Source organism: Zychaea mexicana, assembly GCF_025766255.1.
Source record: "Zychaea mexicana strain RSA 1403 chromosome Unknown BDB00scaffold_97, whole genome shotgun sequence".
Classification (NCBI taxonomy): Eukaryota; Fungi; Mucoromycota; class Mucoromycetes; order Mucorales; family Lichtheimiaceae; genus Zychaea; species Zychaea mexicana.
Genome location: NW_026516760.1, coordinates 103,871 through 125,392, shown reverse-complemented (window position 1 = coordinate 125,392; position 21,522 = coordinate 103,871). Strand labels below are relative to the sequence as shown.

Here is a 21,522-nt window from a genome sequence, read left to right as displayed (position 1 = left end):
TATATCGTACTTTGCTAGTAGTTCTTCTTCTCTATATTCACCGCTGTTAAAAAAAAATCCCCCCGGGGCTCTTGTTAAATTTCTATTGGTTTTCAATCAATAGAAGGTATATAGCAGAAAAAACACTAATGCACGCGTTGATACTGGCCAAAATATTTTGGTTTAATCGGAATCTTTTTAGCCGAGATGATATCGTTGTGATCGACCTACTAGTGAGTAAGGATTGGTGAAGATGGAAAGAAAATCCAATACAACATCTTGTTACTCATATGCTTCCCCATCACCGAATGATCACATGATCGATGTATTATGCTGTCGAAGATGACAGACACCGTAACATGTAGTTGCTAGTTCTCACAAATCTATTATTAAAGCTCCTTGTATGTAACTTATTTAAAAGTGAAGAGTAACTTCCTTATGAAACACATTCCAGAACGGTCTGCTGTACTGTGTTTGGTAGAGTCTGTGTTTGCAAGAATTTACTACATGATACATTTGGAATGATCTCTTCTCTTCCTTTGCCTACGCCACCTCCTCTGCTTCTCTTTCTCTGTGGGTCACGTTTTCCTCTTATTGTCAATTCTTGACAATGCGTGGTGGTTTTTTAAAAATGGCACCCGCAATGCAAGCCCTACAGAGCGGAAGGCACGACCGAGAGAGCCGGACAGGCTACTGAATCCTTGATATTACATTGCTCTCAAGGAGTAGCTAAGAAGGGGGAGAGGATTGCTGCTGGTGGGCTGTTGTACATTATGCAGCAAGTATATCACTCAGTGCATATTAAAATGCAGCATCAATAAAAAGCTTTTGAACATTAACGCCTGCATCATGAATTGTCCAAACGTATGTATTTTTGTGGATGTGGTATCATTATGATGCTAGATACATACGTCAAACAGTTTGTTATTATGCTTCTGTCTGTGATGTATTAATATGGCGGTATACTTGTGTGTGTGCTTGTATAGGTTATAAACATATGAGCAACTGCTGTTATGTAGTATATATTTCTTTTTTGTTTGTTTGTTTTGTTACCTTCTTCCATCACTTTAGCTGCGCTCTTATCAGATCAAGCTGGTCAGTAAAAGTTTCCTATTCTTATAGCACAATACAAAAGGGTGCTAGCTTCAAAACACAAACGGGTTTTTCTAAATTTCTGCTATGGCATGTTTTAATAAGATCCGATAAATCACGTTCTATTGTTTATCCAAACATAAACACTGCTCTAGCAGTAGTAGTATTCAAATTTATTATTGGGAAGAGCTCTAACTATAAACAAGTACGAGTTGCCCTACTCGTTTAGCTTGTTGTGACGAAGCAGAATAATTTGTTCGTTTCGTTATCAATGAAGTTTATTATGCAGCTACGTATTCTTAGCCCTCTACAGACTACAGCGAGATGCTCAAAATGTTTTTTAAACGCTCAAGTAAATATGAGACTTTGTTCGTTTGTTGTATGACACAACATTACACGTACTCATTTCAGACCAGATAGTTTTGAGAGTAAAACAGCGATTTCTCGTTAACTGTTTGAGATGCCCAATATCGATTATTACACTGGTAATCAAAAACAAACATTATGCTTGTCTGAGACGATAGTAAGCTATTCAAAGCACCACTTGTTTTTCATTTTCTCAAATCGAATTGTAGCTATATTGTTAGCCGCAAACACAGAGCAAGATCGATCCAAAACAGAGCAGTGATATGAAAAGAGTCAACTTGATTCTAGATCGCTTGGGATCGCCATACAACAGTAAAAAGAATCTGCTACTTTATGAAGAATGTATTGAGCAGAATTTAAAAAATATATATCCTTTAATTATTATAACGACATGATGTTGTCCTGGTCATTATTGTATTTGCACTTTTGCAAATGCATGACGTTGAATTAGCCAAAAATGCAGGTTTTCACCGAACTATGAAAGGCTATAAGGGCAGAAAGTTTGATAGTTAATGAGCTCCGTTATTTTCAATTGATAGCACCGAGCGTTTGGCATATGCTATAATATCATAAACATTAGGCAAGCATCACCTGTGCTTGCCACAATCCACAAACAAAATATATATAATCGTCATAAGCATATTGCGCTTTATGAATCGTTTTTCAACTTTTTACTGTGGTATTCAACAACAGAAAGGGACTAGCAGTCTTCGAAATTGCTGTTAAACTCAAAGAATGAATCGATGATCTATCCTTCCCCTTATTTTACAGCTATTTAGACACGTCCAGAGTCTGTGACGATGAAAAAAAGAAAAACCAGACAAATGATAGATACGCTCAGCATTCTAACCAATAAATTTTGACACTGGTTATTTAATTGAAACCGCCAAGTCAGCCGCGACATAAACCCCCCTCCAGGTTGTTGCAACCGGAAAGATGAAGTGGTAATCTGAAAGTAGGTCGAGAACGGGCGTCTTCGTTTAAGTCCTGCAACTCGTTCAGCAGTGGAATCTCTGGTGGGATCAGGGGTCGAAGCTCTCTGGTGGTACCCAAGTATTCTCAGATGAATCATAGCCCTTTCGTCGAACCTTATATCCGTATTCTCCTTGAACGCGTTCATCCTTCTTTCACACAAAAGTGATAATGGAGTTGGATTGTGTATGGGCGCAATCCGTGCATTGTAGGCCAACTGAACAAAAGGTACATGTCGATCCCAGCCTTTGACTTGGACGTCAATCATCTTATGTATGGCTCGTTTAGCTGTTTGTACCATCCGCTCTGCCGCACCGTTGGCACGTGCATGATATGGTGGTATAAAACATCTATTAATACCAGCTTGTTTGCATACCAAATTCATCAATTCGTTAAAGAAATCGCGGCCATTGTTACTTTGTGATATTTGCATTGGTCCGAAGTCTTCTATCATTATTTTGATAAGTTGTGTAGCAATAGTCAGGGAAGTTTTGTCTGGTACAGCGCGTAATAAACAAACTTGCTGAAAATGTTGATCATCGCCATGAAGTATAGATTTCCGTCATGTGAAAGGTAAAAGGGTACCGAAAAGTCAATTGCCCAATGATCACTAGGTAGACTGCTCTCAATGGATTGTAGTGGATGATAATTTATTTGGACTATATTGTGCCGCAGGCATTGCTTACATTGCTCGACTGTTTCAATAGCACCTTGGTTCTAGTTCTTTTAGTGGAGACCGTCAGAATTAACAGCTCGCACAATAGCATCTGGGCCAAAGTGACCAAATAAGTGTTTCTTTCAACAGCAAATCCTTTCGCTCGTTACCAGGCAAGCTTTTGTATTTTGGACAAATAGCTCGTGGATGTGATTGTGCAGATTACTGATAACTTGGTTACGTGATTTAGTTGGTGACATAGCATCTTCAGGTACCGTTGTCTTTGCAGTACATGTAACAAGGGCGTCTTTTGTCCTCGAGTTCGCCATGTTCACCTCACTTACAACAACAAAAACCTATGCTTAGGCATTCTTAATCTTATTCTATTTTAGATATTATATTGGCCAGTCAAGTGATCCAACGTTAGGCTTTGCAGAATCCATAATATCTCATCACCAGGATGTAGTGCTTGATATACAGTACACTAACTCGCGATCTTTATTGCCACTCCAATGCTTTCGTGGGTGCTGCTAAGTCTTCGTAATATTGTGTTATTCAAGATTATGTTTGGTCCACTACGAACGATAACTTTTTCCATCCAGCAGCCTCTACAGGCGTATAAAATAGAAGAGCTTGTTTGTTGTACAGTTTTGATACTAGTGACAGAGTAATGATAGTTATACATCTGTATGCTATTGATGGTATGGGCCTTGCAAGGGTAGCTAATGGTAAACTTCCATTTTCTTCAGGTACTGTACTACTTATTGGTTGTCTTGTTACAAGAAAAAAAATAAGTGCTTGTTTTAGCCTGCTCTGTGTTAGCGAGGGGCATAACAAAAAGCATCTGAATACACATTTATGTTTAGAGCACAATCAAAAAGCTCAAAAAGCGTACAGTCTACTATCGTTTCGCTAATAAAGAGTACCTTGCTATCACGGTTGTAATTTCTAATGTTGCTTCATGTGCTATGGTATAGTATTTTAGATTTTGCTAAAATGCACGCTAACGTAGTTGCAGGTGTTGTGAAGTCGGCACATGTAGGCACTCCTATTTGAACGATTCTAACAACAGGGAAGGTGGTTTAATTCATGATTTTTGACGGTACGTCGCTCGTAATGGCTATGTGCTTCTTACTAGTTGCTCTTAAAACTTCTTCATACAATTCCAGCAGCAATGTAAGGGTTGTGCAATGATAAGAACTAGCATCACTTTTAATGGGATGTTTTATGTTAGCTAAGAAGGTATGAACAAACGATGAGCTATACCTCTCAGCTCAAATAAAAGAGTCAATATTCTTTTTTTTGCGCCCTCCATCGGACATATGGCCAGCATCATGGCGTTTCGTCATATATCAACAATCTCTCATGATGGTCTTAAAGTACACTATAAGCTGCAGGTGGGCTCAATATATGCAATGGGTCATGCTTCGCTTTTTTCGTTTGGAGGACATGGAAGTGATACATTCTTGTTGGATGTTATAGTATACAATGTATTCTATGCGTCAATACTACCACTACCATCATCTGTAGCTTTAATAGCATCACAAGCAGCTTGTTAAGAATAGTGGTCCAGACCTTACTAATTGTTAGTTTCTTGGGTGTTTGTTTTCTTTTTTTTTATTTGAGGGTTTCCTTTTTCCAGTTTGGTACATTGGCTTCTCGTTTTAGGCAACCGCGGAAAACTGTGCAAATAAAACCGAAAAGAAAACTTCTCAGCATCCACATAAGGTGTTGAAAAGAGAATATATATTATAAAAGGCTCAGACCGGTATTCGTTGTGTCATGTCCTCACTGCATGCGACACTTTCTTTGCAGTAAACTCAATCTGTTTGGGCTTCTAACCCCCCAAAAAACCATTTCAAGACGGCTGTTTATTTTAAGTATTGCATTCAACGAGGGCGTGTCTGTTTCTCTCCGTCTCTTATCCGATGCACTTTGTGTAATATAGAAAATACTAAGTGAGAAAGAGCAAGACGACCCCCGAGAGGGGCGGGGGGATGGCGGGTGGGCTCCAACAGGAAGGTCCTCATGGGCAGCGCACCCTAGCACTAGTTTCGAGTGAAAACCATCTTCTTCAACGCTCATATCACTTATTCGACTCGCTAATGGCTGCCAGTAGTTGATTAGTACGCTGTACTGAAAATTGGAATGACCTTGTCCCCTTCTCGGTCTTGCCCAACAGCAAAGGCAATCGCTATTTGATGCGTTTGTTTCTCTTCTGCAGCAGCAGACTCTTTTGTATTTATGGTATAATCTACACCTCTTTCTATATATATTCGTACTAGAAATGATTACCAAAAAAGCTCCACTGTACATTGCATCGGATGAATTCTTAAGTTTTGGTAAACGCGAGAAACGAGAAATAGAGAGAGAGAGAAACTTCGATCGGGCAAAAAGTCGCTAGTAAAAGAAAAGCAGCAATCGTTTTTCCGGAGTTGCTCGATCGTTCCGCACGTATCCGAGGCATGTAATCTGATAAGGTGTGATCGTAGAGAGAAAGAGAGGAAGGACGAGGGTAACCTTGTTCACCTTTCTGCTGCTTCTGTTTCCTCTTTTTCTTCTCTTTTTCTTCGTTGAAGACAAGACAAAAAAGTCCAAATATCACCATTATACCTTTCCATAAGGATACAATAACGCTACTAGTATTTCTTTGGCACCACTACTACTCGTTATTACAATCAGCAACCCACTGTTGTAACTTACAGACCACGAAAGCCAAAAAGCAGCAGCAGCAGTCAACAGTACCATAGCGAGAAAAACCTGTTGGACTCTTTGCCACGGTTACTTTGCTAAGATACTTGAAGTAAGCGGACAACCGAGACAGTGTTACTGATATAACCACTTGAATTCGACTTTTTTCTTTCTTTCATATGTTTCCCGGTATTCGACTTGCATGCTAACAACGAATACAAACAATAGTATGACTTCTGTTAATAGTCCACAAGCAGAGTCGAGCACTAAAAAGCAGAAAAACATGAAAAGACGACGCTTAATCCAGTATTATCCCAAGCAAAACGAAAAGCCATCCAGGCCCGCTGCAACCGATTGCCGTTCGATCGTCACGCTATAGTACTAACTTATTTCAAATAATATGAGCATTAAATTCGCTTGCTAACGAAGCATAATAACCGTCGCTCTAATCTTTGATTTACAATAGTCGGCAGAAGTCAAATATCTCATTGTAACCGAATCGAAGGAAAAAGGAGTGTGGTGAATACATTACTGACAAATTGCTTTGAAAAACGAATCGTCACCATTTAACGGTCTTGAGAGGCTCGTTTTTATTCCAGTTATCACTCGATTTATCAACGATGATGAGCACCAATATGCTCTTTGTGATTTTTAAGAGCTGGTATCGATCATCCATAATTTTACTACAGAGTGTTAGTGGTGATAGATGAACTTTAGAAGGAAGGGCCGCTTATGATTCTAGCTCGAATAGTGATAGCTCGGTGTAAATAGCCGTGTTTAAATGGTTTTTGCTTTACATCAAGTTCATTCTTTGTATACCGCAGCTTTAGCAGTGGCTAATAAGCTCCAATATCAGATGTATATATCATCAGTTGACTTCAAAGTAAGTTTACCTCTTCCTTTGCTATCAAGATATCTTTTAAAATTGCCTCATAAATTTTCCACACAGAGCGCGAGAGCATATTATGGATTAACTTGCCGCAACTACGTAGTCATAAAGATGCTAAATCATACAAGTGATGACGCTCCTCACATTTCCAGTTTATCTCTTTTTCATCTTATCAACACCTTTATATTGAGTACGTCGTCATGGGCAGCAAGTTGCTGTAAGTTATTACAGCAACGTGATGGATTGCTGCATTGATCTGATCAATGATACTCACAACCCAGGATTGTAGCAATCGCTTTTCTCGTAGTTAAGCAAGAGCGCGACTCTGTAAAGTTCAGTGCGCTATGCTCTAGTATAGGAAAATACCCTCACAATTTTATTTTCAAACAAATCACTCCAATGCCTTGACCGGGCAAGAATAAAAAACATTGTTGCTATGCAGCAATCGAAAGTTTGAACTAACAATACAAACATCCTTCCAACTAGAGCTATTACTACTTGTGCTACTACAACAATACATGTATTCTGCAAGACAGTGAGTTGATAAGATGGCAGTAAAATTGCATCCGGAGAAGTAGTCAGTACTTTGGCATTACAAGTAGTCCTTGGAATTCTCATAGTTGTAATCCTACCCTGCTTCTTTCCTACACATAGCTGACAGTAATGGAGGGACAACTACATGCATAAATGTTGTGTTGTTACGTCAAAGCATTTTTTAAGTCTGATAGCATCAGGCTTATAGCTTCATAAATTTCAAAGTGACAAAACTTTGAGGACGCAATACAACAATTCTATTAGGATGGATGAGGGAATGTTCCCATAATGCATGAGAGGTCGTTCTATAAGATCCTGCAGACAGTGCTGACATAGTATATAGCACTCGTAAAATATGATTTATTAGTGTTAATTCACATTTTCATATGGCAGTTGATCTATTCTCAAAAGCTTGTTACTAGATTATCCACCTGCTAAGAGCGAGTCATTATGTGGAAGAAATTTTGTTGAAGCATATCGCATACAACCGAATATGACTATTTCAGAGCAATCTATCAGTTCCCTTCTAAAGACAGCAAAGGATTGGAAAAAGGGGGATGTATGTATTAGTGTGAGCGTTATCTAATATGATAAAATATAGTTTACAACATTTTCTCTAACTGATGTAAGCTTGCTGCTATATACCAAATGCCACTACTGCAGCGAGGATAAAATGATATGTAACAAGAGCTAATTTTTTCGCTGATTGCTTTAATAGCAGTGTGTTTGGAAAAAATACTTTCCGATAATTTAAGAAAGACGGTCAAAATAACCTACAGTTGCCGGATGTTGTATGCCTAATTGTAGATCTTCATATACAACGTACTTCATGACAGTGACGTGTAAAAATGATAAGAGATAGATTGTTGAACAAGTGAGATTGGTAGATGACACGTCCTCTATTCTGTCTTAGTGCAAATTTGTGCCTCATTTTAAAAACCTTTACTTCACATCATCATACCAAATACAATCTCTCTCACACCCTCATTGGGTCAGTCACCAATGCCACACGGCAAGTGCTTTCGCCGCCTTAGTAAACGCTTCCACCGTATTAGCAAATGCTTCCGCCGCCTTAGTAAATGCTTCCACCGTATTAGCAAATGCTTCCACCGTATTAGCAAATGCTTCCACCGTATTAGTAAATGCTTTTGCCGCATTAGCAAGAGCTTTCATCCCTTTATCATTAGCAACCCAATAATCCCATAGCTAGAGACAAGCCTTCATCTATTCTATCAATATCTCTTCAGTTCATATCTCATCCTTTTCTTTTTCAACATTTCTTCACAGTCAAGAATATTTTTTAGTGATTTTTCGGACGTAAACATTCCCGATTCTTGAACTCCCATCAGAAATAGCCTTGATTGAGGCTCATAAATTGCCTTTTTCCTTCAATTCTCACTTCATTTCCGTCGCATCCAAAGTCTAGCCGTCACTCTGCGGTACCACACTGTATCAATTATCGTTATAATAGTAATATCACACCACTCCTTAACCACTCATCATAACAATGTTTCAAAGTCGGAATCATAAGCGATATGTACATATCAGTATTAGAAAACATTGATTATTCTTTTCGATGAAGAAGAGGATAAGAAGCACATCAATATGTAAGCTTATCGTCATCCTTTGCGCAACTGTGATCTTGATCGGCCTGTTGAGCTCTAAAGCATTGTACAGAAATATTTTCAAGTGTAAGAAGCAGCACCACCCTTCGAAAAAAAAACCCCCTTCTACATTCCTATCTTAGTTTTTCTGTGTAAAGTCAATAGTAGGTGTTATGAAAAAACCTAAAGAATTCTTGTCATTTTAATACGACAGACACTTACTCGAGCACCCGCAGCGGTCGCTGTTACGAAACTGTTAAATTTTAGAACTAACAGCCCGCTCAGTGCGTAACAACTTAACAGGGCATTCGTGCAGCGGTTACTGTTACGAAGCTGTAATTTCACACGTCGTTGGTTCAAATAAAATCTTTGCCCTTTCTCTTGCGCAGGGCGGCAGCGGCAGAAACGTCAGAAGGGGGAGTGGCGTTAGAACTAGTGTTGTCCATTTTGAAGAATAGAAACAGAGAATGAAGTGAGATATAACTTTATTTTTCAAGTCCTTTTTTTCAATTCAAGAAACTGTTAAATTTAACAGGCTGTTAAATATTAACAGGACGTTAACAGCAACCGCTGCAAGGTCTGGCTGTTAAATAAACTGTTAAATTTAACATAACAGGTTCTTAACAGCGACTGCTGCAGGTGCTCTTAACTCTTAAAAGATAAAGTTATGGAGAGCATAGTAAAAAAAAGCTTTCCTTCCTCTTCTGCCACAAAGTTACTCCTCGAGCATTATCGTTACGCAGCCCGCATTTTCCCTAATAGTGATGTTGATGTGCAGAGAATTCCATACTATACTGCTGCATTAGTAAAATCACGACGAATAGTAGTCGCGCAAGACTTTTGGGGATAGGTAACAAAGCCTGACTCGGAACATCCTCCATCAACTTGTTTTAAATGGCGATGCAGCTACTGGATCCCCTCGTTATTTATATGTCAATTCTAATAGTGAAAGGGAGGGAGTTTCTTCTTCATAACAAATGGAAAGTAGGATATAAAAGCACGTGGTGGTTCTTGTAGTAGCAATCAATCATTTAACGATGAACCCACTATCGCCGAGTTTACTGCATCACAATGTTAAAACATCTTACACTACCGTACTGGATTATTCCCAAAAGATACTGAGTATTAACACAGAGATAACTCTCGCTTTACAATCGGGGAAGACGGCTTCTCCCTATAAGCTTTCCTGCTCTTGTTGCCACTAAACTAACATACATCATCAAAGTGAAAAAGGAGGAAATATCAGTAAGAAAAAGTAAGATGTTGATACAGACAGACAAGCTAAAGAAGAGGAAGGGAAGGAGATTAAGATATATCCCGCACTCGAAAAAAGATTTACCCCGTGTTTGGGTTAGGATGCAACCATGTTCAGGCATAAGAATCATCGCCCTGCAGCGTACGTTGCTTATGTGGATACTCCTTTATACAAGCCTGGGTTGCATTTGTTTCTCCAAAGGCACATGTAATAAATACCAATGAGAGATGCGAGAATTTCTCTCGATAATCTCTTTTCTTCTTCCACTCTATCAACTTTACAGTACAATCACAATGGTGACCAGTCGGTTCTCACTAATTGCCTTGCTCGTTGTTGCTGTGGTATCATCAATTGCTTCCGCCGGACAACAAACGACTTGCAAATGCGGTGACGAGAAAGACACAAAGTTCTGCTGCAACGACTTGGGAGGAACATACTTTTTCGACAGTGCACGATGCAGTATCAGAGACGATGGTGATAGAATATCATCATTCGAGCATTGCTGCTACGATGGTTTTGAGAGGTTTTAAAAGACAATTGATTAGCAGGTACCCTGTACGCTATCTCCCCTTTTATAATGCAGCATGTATGAGTCATGGTTTCACTGACCTCTCTTATTATTGTAGAACTTACAATTATGATCCTCAGAAGGCGCTGGATTTGTAACAGGATGTTTGAAGTGCGCGAATATGGAGCTTTAAATACACATCTTTATGCTCTATGTATAGCTCGTTTACAATTACTTCGACCCTCTTTTTTCCGAGCTGGACTTTTATAATTTATAATCGAGCAAAAGCAAATTCCTTCGTTGTAATCTCTCTTCCTTGAAATAATCTATAATACAATTGTAGTAGCCTTCTTTTCCAAACTTGTAGGATGTGCAAGACATACCACATAGTTTCGTTGAAGATCCAGTTTGAAGAAGAGTGGCAAAGAAAGTCATTTGATACGAATTTTGAACACTGAACAACCGATATGACAGTCAATCTTCTTGTTGGTATGGTAAATAATAAAAATCGAAATACAGGTACAAATACTAGTACAATAAAGCTTTTCTTTTTACATTTTTTTCATAATGAGACCCTTCAGCATGTCAAAGCTGTTGCCATCAGGTTGCAGTGTGAAGCGCTTTCCTCCCTCTACTGCAACAGCTTCAAGCATACCCCAGTCACTGGTAATGCCAGTAATCCTGACACGCACATTATCATGTGTTGTTAGCGTAACGACCTTATCGCTATCGTATTATAAATTTTTCAACTAATTAGCTCATAACCTTCCTTTCATGCATCGCGCATCACAACTCAAACTCACCTATGCAACCACCGCTTATAGTATAGGTCCAAAAACCAAGAACCCATGCCCTTTTCGCAAAATTCTGAGTAAAATCTCTCAAAAAGAACCAAAATTCCGGCGAGCATGTCTTCTGGCGAGATTCTAGGAAGAGAGGGATTGTGTGCCTGAATTACATCGTTTATGGAGACCGTTGGGCGTGGGTTGGAAACGTTGATACCGCACCCTAATGGAAATCGATGGTTTAGAAAATATAGAGCTGGCGTAGATCACCAAATGCTTACCAATGACTATCAAAAACTCGTCTTGAACAAAGCTCGAATTCACAAGTATTCCTCCAACCTTCTTCAGCTGATCTCCATCCTCGGCATAGACGTCGTTCGGCCACTTGACACGAAGAGGGACTCCTTCATATCCTTTACGGCTTCGAACGCTTTCCACGACGGCAAGTGCAATAATATACTGAAGGAACACAACTGGTGCATGAGAAAGCTTGAGGCTATGTCGCAGTATATAGCTGAACTGGAGAGCACCCAATTGCGACACCCACGAGTTACGAGCACGGGCTATTTTAACGGATCGATTAATATTATTTCAGTTAATGCAAAGCAGTCAAACAAAATGGTTACCTCGAGCAGCCAGCTGTGTTGTTGCAGTACACACAAGGCCGGTTGGTAGCTTTTGAGCAAAATTGTAGTTCCTTGAGCGTAGACGCTGAAGTTAGCTTACTGTATTACATCCGCATATTCGCTTTTCTGATACATACTTGTCTAAAATGGTCTGCGTGCTATTGATGACTTCTGTATACATCAGTGCATTGCCAAAAAGATACCACCTTCCACCACCCCACTCTTGATCGCGGCGAGCAAGCAGCGCATCATAGTAAGCTTTGATATCGAAATGTGGGGTAAGCGAACGCTCGGGACAAGCTGGATCTGATGAAAAATCAGGGATTCGAATTTCTATTGGCTTGGGCCTGTCCTCATCATCCACGGTCAACGCCGCCAGCTTTTTCAATACTGGATCATCGCTCGAACTCGAAAGCAGGAACGTATCGTTGGAATCCGTAATCACCGAGTCCTTTGCCTCAGCCTGCAGCTCCGTAGCAATGGTGTGTGCAATCTGACCTTTGAGGGCGGTCAAATAGACTGGTGTCAGGTCTGGAACCTTGATTTCATCAACTTGACCCTTGGCAAATCCAACCACTTTCAAGCCCATTTTCGCAAACACTGCACGCAAGAACGCCTTTCTGTCCGGTTCCGAACGTTGTAACTCTGCCAACATTTCACTGCTCATGTCTGGCTGTTCCAGTAGCGACATATCATATTCAGGATGTGTCGAGATCAGGACCGCTGAGCCGTCGCCGATAGTGCAATGGACTGCTGCTGCCGGATAGTCCTCGTCCTTGCAGATGCCTGCATCCACAAAGCGACCGAGTACTTGAACGTTGGGATATTGGTCCGCATGGGCAAAGTAGCCACCTCCGTTGTAATACATGTCAATTGATTTTGGAACGAGCGAATCTGAGGGGTAGTAAGGCTGCAAATGCTCGTTGACAAGCCTTATCGCAGTACTGCGAGCACCTTGTTCGCTTTCGTAGACAAAACCAGGGTATACAGTGCCACGACAGAGTCCAGGGAAAAACTCGAGCTCACGTTTGCCACAGACTTGCATATCTTTTCGGTCTTGCTCAAATTCAATAGTGCTCGAACCAAAGTAGCCACCTGCACACAGGCCAAGGTATCGACCGCCGCAGCGAACGTATTGCTTGATACGACTAGTGGCAACGCCATTCAAATCGTTGCAGTAGGGCAAGTCTCGTCCACCAGGAACGACAAGCAAGGCACAAGTTCCTTCCCAAGGCTCCTGACGCAACGTTTTGGCATCAACGGGCACGACATCGTAAGCATGACCCAACAACGATTTCAGGGTGTTTTGTGTATGGCGAACAGAATTGGGCGAGGTTCCATTGCCGGTGTAGATTAGTACGTTAATACCGCTCATAGCGATGGTTTTGAAACAACGGCGAGTGAATGCAGAGAGGATTGTTGTTGTCAAGGTTCGAAGGTCGAAGCTGGTTGGGTAGTGGAAAGAAAAAGCCTGTATGTGTTTCACTTAACTGTCAAACCACAGCACAGCACAATATCTCCCCCCCCCAAAATGCCGGCTGTTGAATTCCGACGAAGCACTCATGCTTATGAATTTCAGATGCTAACATCAATTCTGCATACACACGTTCCTTTTGACCGAACAGTCGGTATACGTGTATAATTGCTATAAACATATTAGTAGCATAAAAACTGATGGGTATTACTATTATTGTACTGTAGAAACAGTTGCAGTGTCAATTAAGCAGATGAAAATTCTTTTTTCTCACGATGATAAGTGTCATGACTATTCTGGCGGGCTGTTTCGACTCTGGTACGTACACTTGGATCGAAAAAGATGCCAAATCAAACAGCAGATTGACCTTTGTATATACGTGACTCTTTTAGCTCTCAGAATCAATGGAGATAGTGAATCAAACGTTCAGTCGATAGGACAAGTGGTAGGACAAGTGATAGGTTAACAGCACATGACAATCGATGATGGAAGGCAGCACCTGACACGAAGAAAACGGATCTTTTTGATTTCCGACGAGTCCCATACCATTAATTTATCCGTTAGGCGTAGCTAGAAAGATTCACCATGCAGGATATCAGCACGTTAACATATGAAACTAAGCTGGATTGTAGAGATATTGCTATATGAATCTATGAGTGTACTTTATTAATATTTGTATATCATAAAAGAGAGATAATAATAATGCGCTGTTTTTTTAATGCAAAAATAATTGAGGGTAATTGATAGGGAAGCAGACTGTATGTACATATACAATAAGAGGAGCTTTGAACATAGGAAGCTTGCATATGGCCTGTATTATACCAAGTTTGCCACCCGCTCTTCATCGCGGTTGATCTGATCCTGCTGCTGCTGCTCAAACTTCTCCGTAAAGTCGTTTTCCGCAGTCCATGCCGTTCCAATTCGCTTTATAAACTTGTTCCCGTACATTCCTGCTAATATACTCGCAGTAATCATAATACCGACAACGACCGAGGTAAGGATGTTGTTGTACATAACAATGTCATCAACGGATAGATCCGATGCCTCGACCATCAATACACACGCCATTAGTTCCAAGATAAGCACGATACCCCATATCGCTGACTGAGTATACATGCTGATCCGGAAGTACCGAATGTGCTCCCACTGCCATTCCAAAACAGGCTGCTCTTGCTTGTTTCCATCACGGTCGGTCCACTGAAATTTGAGTTTAGTCGTCATTTGCAGACCCATGATATAGGTGAGCGGACGAATATCAAGCCATTTCGTGTGAATTGGTATCAACGAAAGTAAAAACATGAGACCAATAACAGCGCTGACGGCGGAATCACGTATGAGTGCTGCACGCGCGTCACCTAGGAAGAAGTAAGGATAAAGGTATCGCATGAGATTGTTACGCCTATATCACACAGAGACTCAACTATCACTTTTCGTTTAAAAAGAGATACCAGTGACTTACCGCTGACAATGGAGACCACACCAGACAATATGAAAGAAAGACCAATAATACAACCAAGCACGTCGATAGTTCTCTTCCGTATGAAACCGAAAATAACATAGAGGAATGGAGGAATGCCAGAAATCACCAAAGCGTACACGATGCCGATTGTGTTCCGCAAACCGTAGTACAATGCCAACGGAATACCGACTTGGATCGTCAGCATAAGCACCAAAGATAAGAATGAGCGAAGTATAGCCTTGCCTTGGTTTGGAAACTTGCCGCCAGGAACGAGTCGTGATACTTCATCCGTCTTGTCTTTGTCGTCAGCATTGGTAGTGATTGTAATCGTGGTGGAGCCATTGGTGTCTCGTTGGTCTTGCTGATCCATGTTTAAGTGAGCTTCTGAGGTACTTTGGTAGTTTCCAGGGTTACTGCTCACAGAGGAGGAGGGGTTCTTGTTTGCCAACGTATCCTTGCCGTTCTTTTTCGAAAAAAACATTGTGATGGTTGATAGAAGTGTTTTGACGGATGGAGAGTGTTTCCTGATCCACGCTTTTTGTATGTTTTAACAAAAGTTTCCCTCGGCCCATAAACGCCCAAAAGGGGAGTTTCCATTTATGTCAGTAATAGGTTGCTCAGCGTGTACCCTTGGCTGTGGTGACCTATTTACTAAATTTGAAACAAGTGTTGATCCGCTTAATTTCTGTTACTATTATTATATCATACACTTGCCGATCCTGTCGTCTCAAAGTCAAATCCTAAGCTACTCTTACTTTATCATCCTCAACCAACTTGTGCTGCACATTTTACCACATGGTAAAGAATTTACCTGCTCACTCCTATGCTATCTAGTAGTATGAAAATAGTAGCCTGAACACAGCCAAGGTAACAGCCAATATTTGAGGGCATCGATCAGAAAACTTCATTGATTATTCCCACCTTGTAAAAAAGTGTACAAGTGGACATCACAGCATGGTATCATTCAGCGTGCTGAGCAGAAATAGCTCACTGTGTATAGTGATGACATTAATCTGAGAGACTGTTACACAAGGTCAGCCCAAACAGGTCAGGGATTGCTGCGTATGGGGTACATGTTCGCAGCTTTGTTGTATTACTGCGACTGAGCTGCTACTGTATATGCTTGTCGCATCTTTCCCAGGTAGTGGTAACAACAACAGACTGTAAACAAATAGTTACAGAGAACATCGATTTTTCCAAAATTTCTAATACTTCTGAAGAGCTCGTCAACTATCAGCATCCTTTATGACAATTTTTTTTAAAAAGTCTGTATGATTATTTAATTCTAACTTATACCACATTGATGTGTCTTAGTAAATGTATTTCTAGCTGTTTTGGAAATGTTTGCGTCGCTGTTTTTTTTCTCATTAATGCAGCATCAATGGAAACGCATGAGTAGAAATGGAAATATCAATAGACAAAATGCGGTTTATCTACAACCAAACTAAGCAATCTTTGGAAAGCAGACGTAAAACATCCCGCCACTCAGGTAGGAAACTGCTATATGCTACGCACTATGTATTCTCAGCACATCAAAACAATGTTGCCAACAAACCGCAACAAGCTTGGCGAGCCACAAAAAAACCAGGCGATCCGATGCGAAACGAGCAAAGATTATGTCCAAGCACTGCAATATGCAAATAGAGGTTATGATATGCGATATTGCGTAAGCTGATCCAGTCAGGGCCTACGTACCATATGTGGGATACATGCCACTGCATTTTTTTGCCTTGAAAAAGACCATGAGTAAAGAACGTACTGACTAGCAAGCAGCAAATGTCTAAAATGTACTCGATAGACAATGACGTTGGCGTCCATTTAAGAAGCGTACAGTAGTACCATTGTCGTTCTCTCTGTGCTTATTTGTATCTATGTTACGAGCTATTATTGCTTCCCCTGTTCGTACCTATCATTGGGGTGGCAAGGTACAAACAGCTTGTGCAGGGACACCCTGACCACCCACCCAAAAAAAAAAGTTGACAGCGTCACCTGTCAACGCAGGTCATGCCAGGTTACACAAGCACACTGGACACACCGAGCAACGCGTCGTTCATCTCCCAAAGCAATTGCATTCAACCTGACGTTATTTCCCTTTGCAATGTGCACGTTCTAGACTACATGTACACACTAGTCTCGTCTTTTTACACGGCTAATTCAAAATGTTTAGGTCAAATTGAGCAAAGACAGCATGCTTTTCCTTCTTATCGCCATTGAAGTTATGCGAGGACTTTAGTATCAAAAACGCGCAAGGAAGCTTGTCGGAACAGTCAAAGATGGGAGACGTCCATGACATATCTCTCTGCGAAACTTCATCGATTCAATCGCCCATGGGGAATGAGTTATCTTTCCGGGCGACTCCGAGTAACAGCGGAATCTTTACTCTCAAAGCGCACTACCATTACCGCTTCTTAAGGCATGGACGTTTGAGGCAATTATGAGGCTGGCACGCTCTCGTCCCTTAATGTTAAGGCATTTGGGCTTTGGAAGTGCCTCTGGGCCTTTAATTAGATGACGGAACAAGTACTGAACGTTTTCATAGATCACTGCTCGTCTGGATGACATTGCTTGCTTTATGCAACTGTCTGTAAGATTGCGTTGGTGCTATCTCTCTCATTTGTCGCTTATACTTTTAGAGAGTGCTCAAGTAATCGACCGCATCGGTAATTGTGGTCTTCTATTAATGGGTAAGTATATATATATATGTATCTACATTTTCAAAGATGTGTCGTGTGTCAGTATATGATCATCATCGCCATCACCATTATCACGAGCATTTGCACGCCATACGAGTCGTCGATTCTCTAAACATTCAAAGTTTAACCATAAACTACATTGTGCGTCTATGTTCTGTGTTATTTATACTCAGTGGACCAAAGCATAATTGAAGCAAATGCAAGCACAGTACGTGAAAATCCAGCATATCAGCACGCAGTTTGGATGCCATATTAACGATCTCGAAATTGTTTTTATCTCCCTTTTTCATGCTTCTACAGTATGCCACCAACGATAACATCTCTTTATTCAACTACCCTCACTGACGTACGTTACTGTCAACTGATCCAAGCTGATACATTACCTCTATGACATTAACAACGACGAGAACAACTCCCAGGAAATCATTTGTAAAGTTCTTCCTGATCCAATGTCAAAGTGATTGCTATTTACCCTGCCGTAAATGCAACCACAGCGAATGAGCCAGAGAGCCTACCAAAAAAATATCCAAAAAAACAAAAATCCCTGACCCAAACACTGCACACTCTTATCTTTTATAAAAAAAATGGTGCTTCTATACTCTACTTTTTAGCAAAATAAAATTCATATGCTTCTTGCCACTACTATCTTCATTCTGATCTTTATACAAGGAAAGCGGAGCATGGAAACGTTGACTGCTGCATAATTTCCCACCACATGCACGTCTTTCGAAATCGAGCGACAAAGCATATGGTATGAAGACAGCAGCACACTCCATCATGGTTCTGAATGGCATCGTTAGACAAATAGAGATAGCTTCGGCTGCTACCTCCGCTGTGTACTGCTGATTCTTGCTCTTTGTTGTAATGTATTTATTGTTATTTTCTATAACATACAATGATCCCGAAGCAGCAAAAATTGAACAATTGTGCAAAGGCTGGTGTGTACGACAGTAACCCAGCCAGGCTCGATCTTACTTAGATGACAAAAGCCTTGTTTTTTACCCCAATCTCGTTATCACCAATTGTGGGTTTCTTTACTCACTAACAATAGCGGTCGAAAAGATAGGTCTTAGTGAAGAAGAGGAACATTGAGTGAAAGGATTACAACTTTCTATTCTGGGACCGCCACAACATGTATGAGCGACATGATTTACGCGCTTGTTTTCGAGCAGATTCATGTAGGAAGAAGACTATATAAAGAGATCTGTTCAAGTCAACATCTGAAAAGTAAAGTCTACCCTCTCTCACCAAAGAACTACTACAACGTCATCAGCTTCATGAGTATTTTTGGCTTCAGTGAAATGAAAACGTCGTCGGTGTGGTCGCTATCCGCCTTTTGGGATCGCCTTCTCGAATGCTTACTACCCACCTTACCCTCACCCACACTTTTCTCCAACCCTATGATGTGAGCAGAGCGCCAGATGCAAGAACACGAACATTTATTTCTCATCCTGTTCATCATCCTGGCTTCTTATTTTACCTTGTCCATTTTCTTTCTCGCCGTGTTCCATGTCTCCATTTCTTACGCTTTATCGGCTTTTCAACGCACAGCAGAAATAATACGAACAATAATGCCATTGCTCATTCCCGCAACCTCCTCTACTACGCCTGGTGCGGGTATTGACACATCATCAGCAGCAGCTTCTGGACCGTCTTCGGCGGCCCGTGCTCAAAATAATACAATAGAAGGAATTGAACCGTTAACAATAACGGAAGAGGTAAACAAGAAGCTCCCCTTTTTGCATGGAATTGGTTTTATGATGTGGAGAAATCTTTTGGAATAGACAGTATAGTAGTGTATGACTAAAGCAAGCCCGAGAATTTGTCATTGTCCCTTTTTTTTACTACCGATAGCTTGAAACGTTCATTATCAAAACTCTCGGCAACCAGCGAGTGCACACCGATGCAATTGTCGCAACTCTCGGCAACCAGCGAGAGCACACCGATAAATTGGTTAGGGACCTGCGTAACATGCTCACTGACGAACTTCAGGTAAGCATTTTTCATCAGAAGCGATCGCAATATATGTGATTGTCCAAATTATTGGCTGCTATTGGCGGAGGGGGGGGGAATGAGTGGCGATGAGATGTTTTTCAGCAGACAGGATCAATGATACCAAAGTCACCATTCTTTTTCATTCTAAACTATATTGCGTGTATCTGTTACTCAAACGTATAGGGAATACATCAAGCATTAATCGCTCTCGAAACCCGACAAGCTGAATATCATCTAGATCAAGTATGTAACGCATAATATTTTGAGTTTCTGGTGAGACTATATGGATTTTTATCAACAGTTTGGTCTTTTTAGCGACAAATACAAGAAGATGAACGTAACAGTGTCGGCCCAGATACTTACAATCGGGAATGTGAATGGGTAGACAGTGTGGATCAATAAATAAGGTGAGACTCGGATGAATCAAAGGGAAAAACGATCGGGATCCATATAGCTCAGGATCCCGTCTTTATATATACGTCGAGTAATAGGGGGCTAGTTATCGTCTAAGTATTGATCTACATCATACTTCTATCTAGATTATCCACGCCTATTACTCCATATTCAACCATGCGGTTGACCGCAAGTCATCCTATCGTCTGAACCATGCGTTGTCGATCGTCAACCATGCAGGCTGGATATCGTCGTAACGGTATGCACCGTTACAATGAAGCGGGAGAAATCAAAAGTGACGACATTCACACTGATGAAGAAAACGAAGAAGCAGAGGAAAAGGATAAAGAAGAAGCAACTTCGTCGTCGACAATGGAAGAAGTAACAGAGGGGAAGGATAAAGAAAAAAACAAATTCATCGTCGAAGAAAAAGAGGAGAAGGACAAAGAAGAAGTAACTTCGTCGTCGACAACAGCTGGAAAAGAAGCAACCACCTCGTCGTAGACACTTCAAGAAGCGGAAAAAACGTTTCATGATCTACCGTAAAACTAAACATACCTCTTTTTGTTGAACATGTAAACGCAGTCATATGGATCTATAGCAGTAGTGATTTGCAGTAGAACAACCGATAACAGAGAAAGACAGGTTACAATAGCGAATTTAACTAGTTGCTTGCATTGTTTTATTGTTGCAAGAATAAAATAGATTTGCTCGAGAGTAGAAAAGAGGAGCATATGATGTATATGCATACATAATGGGTAATAAGCCGTAATGCTGTGCTGCTGTGTTTATTCATACACTACTACCACCAGTTTTCTTTGCGAAACAATGCAGTCATTTCTCTTGATTTCCACATACATAGTCTTTTTATTATAAATTTTGCCGGTTCAATGATAACAGAATTGATTTCTGTAAACTTTATAAAGCTTGTGGGACGCTAAAATCAGTATTGAGCGTGGTCATTTTTGCTGATATAATTTGCTACGTGCCAGGGCATATACCGTTGAAAAGGGATGTCGCCGCCGTTGCCCTTGAATGTCGGGATGCAGAAGTTCGGGCAATCCACTTGACGCGTTGACCTTCTCCTAAGCAACCGAAAGTAGCGTTATTGGTTAGGTAGACTTCCAGAGGCCTCGACGATGTAAATATTCTTCAGCTGTAGCAGTAAGTCGATTGTGCACGTTTACAATATAAGAATGGAGACGCGACGCCACGGTCACAAAGAGGATACTACGAGTCCCGTAGGAGGCAAGGGAAAAGGTGGTTGTCCTTCTTCTGCTTATTGTGACATTTTATTGTTAGGGTACATACTCCTGCATTGCGCTGTGTTTCATATGCAGCACCGTCTAGATAAAACGCATAAAAGATATCGCGTCATGTACGCGCCACAACAAAGATAGATAATACTGCCGGGTGCTAATAAAGCCATGGTTTATATGTCTGGTCGGTCAGCGTTGTTACTCGGTAAGTGTCTTTTACCACACACACTCTCTCTGAAGAAGAATGCATTTTTGTTTTTTTACCTTCTCGTAAGACCTTTTATAAGCGGCTT

General features: G+C 40.8%; 5 protein-coding genes across 5 annotated transcripts; 2 read left to right on the top strand and 3 right to left on the bottom strand.

Annotated features, from left to right (window-relative positions):
- Positions 1-4,837: 4,837 nt before the first annotated feature.
- On the bottom strand, positions 4,838-5,432 carry BDB00DRAFT_845673 (uncharacterized protein). Its single transcript, XM_053125102.1, has one exon. It carries the CDS (start codon positions 5,378-5,380, stop codon positions 4,853-4,855), a length of 528 nt encoding a protein of 175 aa, XP_052975262.1. The 5' UTR covers positions 5,381-5,432; the 3' UTR covers positions 4,838-4,852.
- Positions 5,433-9,828: 4,396 nt separating this feature from the next.
- BDB00DRAFT_845660 (uncharacterized protein) lies at positions 9,829-10,702 on the top strand. Its single transcript, XM_053125101.1, has 2 exons — positions 9,829-9,988; positions 10,122-10,702. The coding sequence occupies exon 2, from the start codon at positions 10,265-10,267 to the stop codon at positions 10,565-10,567; it is 303 nt and encodes a 100-aa protein (XP_052975261.1). The 5' UTR covers positions 9,829-9,988; positions 10,122-10,264; the 3' UTR covers positions 10,568-10,702.
- Positions 10,703-10,986: 284 nt separating this feature from the next.
- Positions 10,987-13,440, bottom strand: BDB00DRAFT_845657 (biotin-protein ligase). The gene is made up of 5 exons (XM_053125100.1): positions 12,094-13,440; positions 11,957-12,027; positions 11,612-11,893; positions 11,349-11,553; positions 10,987-11,271 (listed from the first exon to the last, which is right to left on the bottom strand). Exons 1-5 carry the CDS (start codon positions 13,329-13,331, stop codon positions 11,097-11,099), a joined length of 1,971 nt encoding a protein of 656 aa, XP_052975260.1. The 5' UTR covers positions 13,332-13,440; the 3' UTR covers positions 10,987-11,096.
- Positions 13,441-14,246: 806 nt separating this feature from the next.
- On the bottom strand, positions 14,247-15,259 carry BDB00DRAFT_771520 (uncharacterized protein; the record flags this gene model as incomplete). Its single annotated transcript, XM_053119969.1, has 2 exons — positions 14,247-14,785; positions 14,890-15,259. The coding sequence occupies 2 exons, from the start codon at positions 15,257-15,259 to the stop codon at positions 14,247-14,249; spliced, it is 909 nt and encodes a 302-aa protein (XP_052975259.1).
- A 3,894-nt stretch (positions 15,260-19,153) lies between these two features.
- On the top strand, positions 19,154-20,474 carry BDB00DRAFT_876877 (uncharacterized protein; the record flags this gene model as incomplete). The annotated part of the gene is made up of 5 exons (XM_053127534.1): positions 19,154-19,300; positions 19,437-19,574; positions 19,761-19,820; positions 19,893-19,958; positions 20,211-20,474. 5 exons carry the CDS (start codon positions 19,154-19,156, stop codon positions 20,472-20,474), a joined length of 675 nt encoding a protein of 224 aa, XP_052975258.1.
- Positions 20,475-21,522: the final 1,048 nt, after the last annotated feature.

What these genes read in the sequence shown, in the direction of transcription:
- BDB00DRAFT_845657 (XM_053125100.1), bottom strand. Translation starts at nt 13,331, where the DNA reads ATGAGCGGTATTAACGTACTAATCTACACCGGCAATGGAACCTCGCCC. An exon ending in ACGCAGACCATTTTAGACAA is followed by an intron (nt 12,028 to 12,093) that starts GTATGTATCAGA and finishes TCTACGCTCAAG; the next exon opens with GAACTACAATTTTGCTCAAA. An exon ending in TATAAGCGGTGGTTGCATAG is followed by an intron (nt 11,272 to 11,348) that starts GTGAGTTTGAGT and finishes ATAATACGATAG; the next exon opens with CGATAAGGTCGTTACGCTAA.
- BDB00DRAFT_845660 (XM_053125101.1), top strand. Translation starts at nt 10,265, where the DNA reads ATGCGAGAATTTCTCTCGATAATCTCTTTTCTTCTTCCACTCTATCAA.
- BDB00DRAFT_845673 (XM_053125102.1), bottom strand. Translation starts at nt 5,380, where the DNA reads ATGTACAGTGGAGCTTTTTTGGTAATCATTTCTAGTACGAATATATAT.